Here is a 2,644-nt window from a genome sequence, read left to right as displayed (position 1 = left end):
GCTACTAACCTTTACCTGGCTTACAAGAAACATAAAGAAAATTAATCAAAACCCCCTCTTGTGAAAAACATGGACAGCTATGGTGTGGTTACTGATATAAACACGGCAATGGCACCATCATGCTGTGGGGATGCCATCAATTATTTTTATGAATGCAATGTATTTTAAAGCAAGCACTAGCTTATTGCAAGAATGCTACATGGACAAATAAAAAGTTGAATTAAACAGCTAATAAGAATTTATTACATTTGTGTTATTCTGTAGCAGAATAACCAAACGGAATAATTTTATGCACAAGATTCCCTTAAAAAGTTTACATGGTCATTACTCTTTATTTTACATGTGGAACATATTATTACAACTGAAAAAACTATAGTATTATCTTTTTAATGTTGTTATTACAATTTTCTTTCTTTGCCTTCCTCGGGCTTTAGCATCTCAATCAGTACCATCATGAGACGTGAACATAAAAAACAAAGTTCAGTCAATTAAGCTGGGTTTGGATGTACGGCCCTGCATTATTTTAGTCCACACTGTTTTCCCTTAAAGCAATCTTATTCATTGCCATACTGCATATGTTGATACTGTGACACAGGGCAATCACAATACAGAAATAGGAGGGATTTTTTTTTCCTTTTGTGTTTTTCATTTCTGTTTTAATATTACTGCGTAAATACTATATTTTTTGTTTGCTTGTGTTTTGTTTTGTTTTTACTCCAGGAGCTCAGCAGGAATCCATCATGTTTTAAGCAATTGTTTCAGCAACAGTCAAGAAGTCAGTATGGAGGAAGAAATCTTTGAGATGAGCCAAGCCTGTTGCATCAGTTGTTTTTACATGTAGACTCCTCAGTTGAAAAGTAAGCAAACTGAATGTTCAGGTCAATTTCAGTTTAGTCTACACACTAGAAGGTAAAAAAGGAGCTTGTGTAGCGACACCTTGTGGTCTGTTTGAATGTAATAGAGAACTTTTACTGTTTCAACCTATTGTTTAAGTTTGAAGGAGTATTTAGATACATTAGACCAAAACAATCTTGCATTGTCAGCTATTTTGTTTACTTATACGCACTGCGTAAAATTCACATGGCATTCATTGCATTCATAGTCTGAATTTCTGATTTATTCTTTACATTAACAATGAAGGATTGACTTTATATATATATAAACTTGATATACTATAATATAGTATGTTTGTCACTAAAAAAAAAATATTTAAACTTTTATTTTAGACTTGGAAAAAACCTCTTGCGTTGCTTGGTAACAAATATGTGAAGCTTGATTATAATTGAAAGCAGAAAATATCACCTTAAATGAAGATATTTTGGTAACTTTTTTACCTAACAACATGATTTCCAGCTTCTTACGGTCCACCCGGAACCTCTCCTCTGTCCACTCCGGGTCTGGCAGTGGATGGGGGCCGCTAAGGTCCTCCTCTGATCCGGGGAGTGGGGAGTCGGTGCTGCGCTCGCTGTTGGAGCCCTGGTCTGACTGCTGCTGCTGCTGCTGCTGCAAGTATCCGCTCAGAGGGTCGCACTGGGCAGCCATGGCGCAGCGCGCAACTTTCTCCAGGGGCCACAGCAATTTGACTTTTAAAGTAGAGTTAAATAAATAGAAAAAACAGCCGTCTGTTAGGTTGTTGAATTCCCTTACTCCGAGGCTTTGTGTGTGCTCATTCTGAGGCAGTCAGGATTTTTTTTTTTTTTTTTTGTAATATAATTTTTCCTCCCTGGTTACTTTAAGTCCCTTCGTTTTTCCTCCATTGGACAGATTTCTAAAAATAGGCAACAGCAGCGCAGTGAGCCTCTCTCTGAAGTTGGTCAGTCTGCAGAGTTAACGGAGCCACTACCAGCACACATACCAAACAGCTCCTCGGCAAAGTTTCACGTGTCAGACTCCTCCCAGAAACTTTTAGAAAACCGACTTCCCCTCCCTCCAAGTCCAGAAGATCTCCAGACTGTTACTGGTTCCGAGAAAGACGCTGAATTTCATTTGTCTGTTCCTGGCTGAGCAACTTCATACACAATGTGGAATAAGCAATTAAAGCCACTTTGCATCAAAAAACTTTACTGCATTTGGAAGTTTGCATTAATAAAAAGGAAACATTAAACTTTTTTTTTTTATTGATGCAGGGAACTAATGCAGAAAGAGGACTATGGGCACATTTGGAGCAAGATACAGAGATCCCTGTGATCATCTATACTGACATAACATTATGCAGATGCTCCTGATTTTACCAGCTGCATATCACATTCATAAGGTGCAGTAGGAGCTGCTGAATGTATAGACAAATGGAGCACATGGCTGCAGGTCATGGTCAAGAATCCATTTAGATAACCTCAGCTTTGTGTCATAATGTATTTATTAAGAAGTGGATAGTCATCAGGAAATGGATATTGGATGAATCTGTTCTCAAGTTGGGTGTGTTGTTAAAACGGATGTTCAGTTGACCCTTAGGAGCCAGAAGTATCCCAAGAAAAATGTTCTCTTTTGCATTACAAGACCGCCAGGCTTGATACAAGCTGGGTGACTGCTGCTGAAATTGAGAACAGGTGGGATTATTCTAATTTTGATGAGCTTGTGTAAACTGTGACTTCAGCTGGGGCGTCGTATGGTGGTGGGGGGCGTTGGGTTGAAAGATTCCAAGGTC

At 38.6% G+C, this 2,644-nt stretch overlaps 1 protein-coding gene across 1 annotated transcript in view; it reads right to left on the bottom strand.

Annotated features, from left to right (window-relative positions):
* The window catches only part of bicc1 (BicC family RNA binding protein 1), a 91,596-nt gene extending 89,713 nt beyond the window's left edge, over positions 1-1,883 (bottom strand). The window contains exon 1 of the mRNA XM_015374612.1: positions 1,335-1,883. Within this exon, the coding sequence (XP_015230098.1) occupies positions 1,335-1,542 (208 nt within the window). The 5' untranslated portion in view covers positions 1,543-1,883. The remainder of the gene's footprint in view (positions 1-1,334) is intronic.
* Between the last annotated feature and the right edge of the window lie 761 nt (positions 1,884-2,644).

Source organism: Cyprinodon variegatus, unplaced genomic scaffold (assembly GCF_000732505.1).
Source record: "Cyprinodon variegatus isolate N-32 unplaced genomic scaffold, C_variegatus-1.0 Scaffold106, whole genome shotgun sequence".
Taxonomy (NCBI): domain Eukaryota; kingdom Metazoa; phylum Chordata; class Actinopteri; order Cyprinodontiformes; family Cyprinodontidae; genus Cyprinodon; species Cyprinodon variegatus.
The sequence above is the reverse complement of the archived record's forward strand: the minus strand, read 5'-3'. Positions and strand labels throughout refer to the sequence as shown.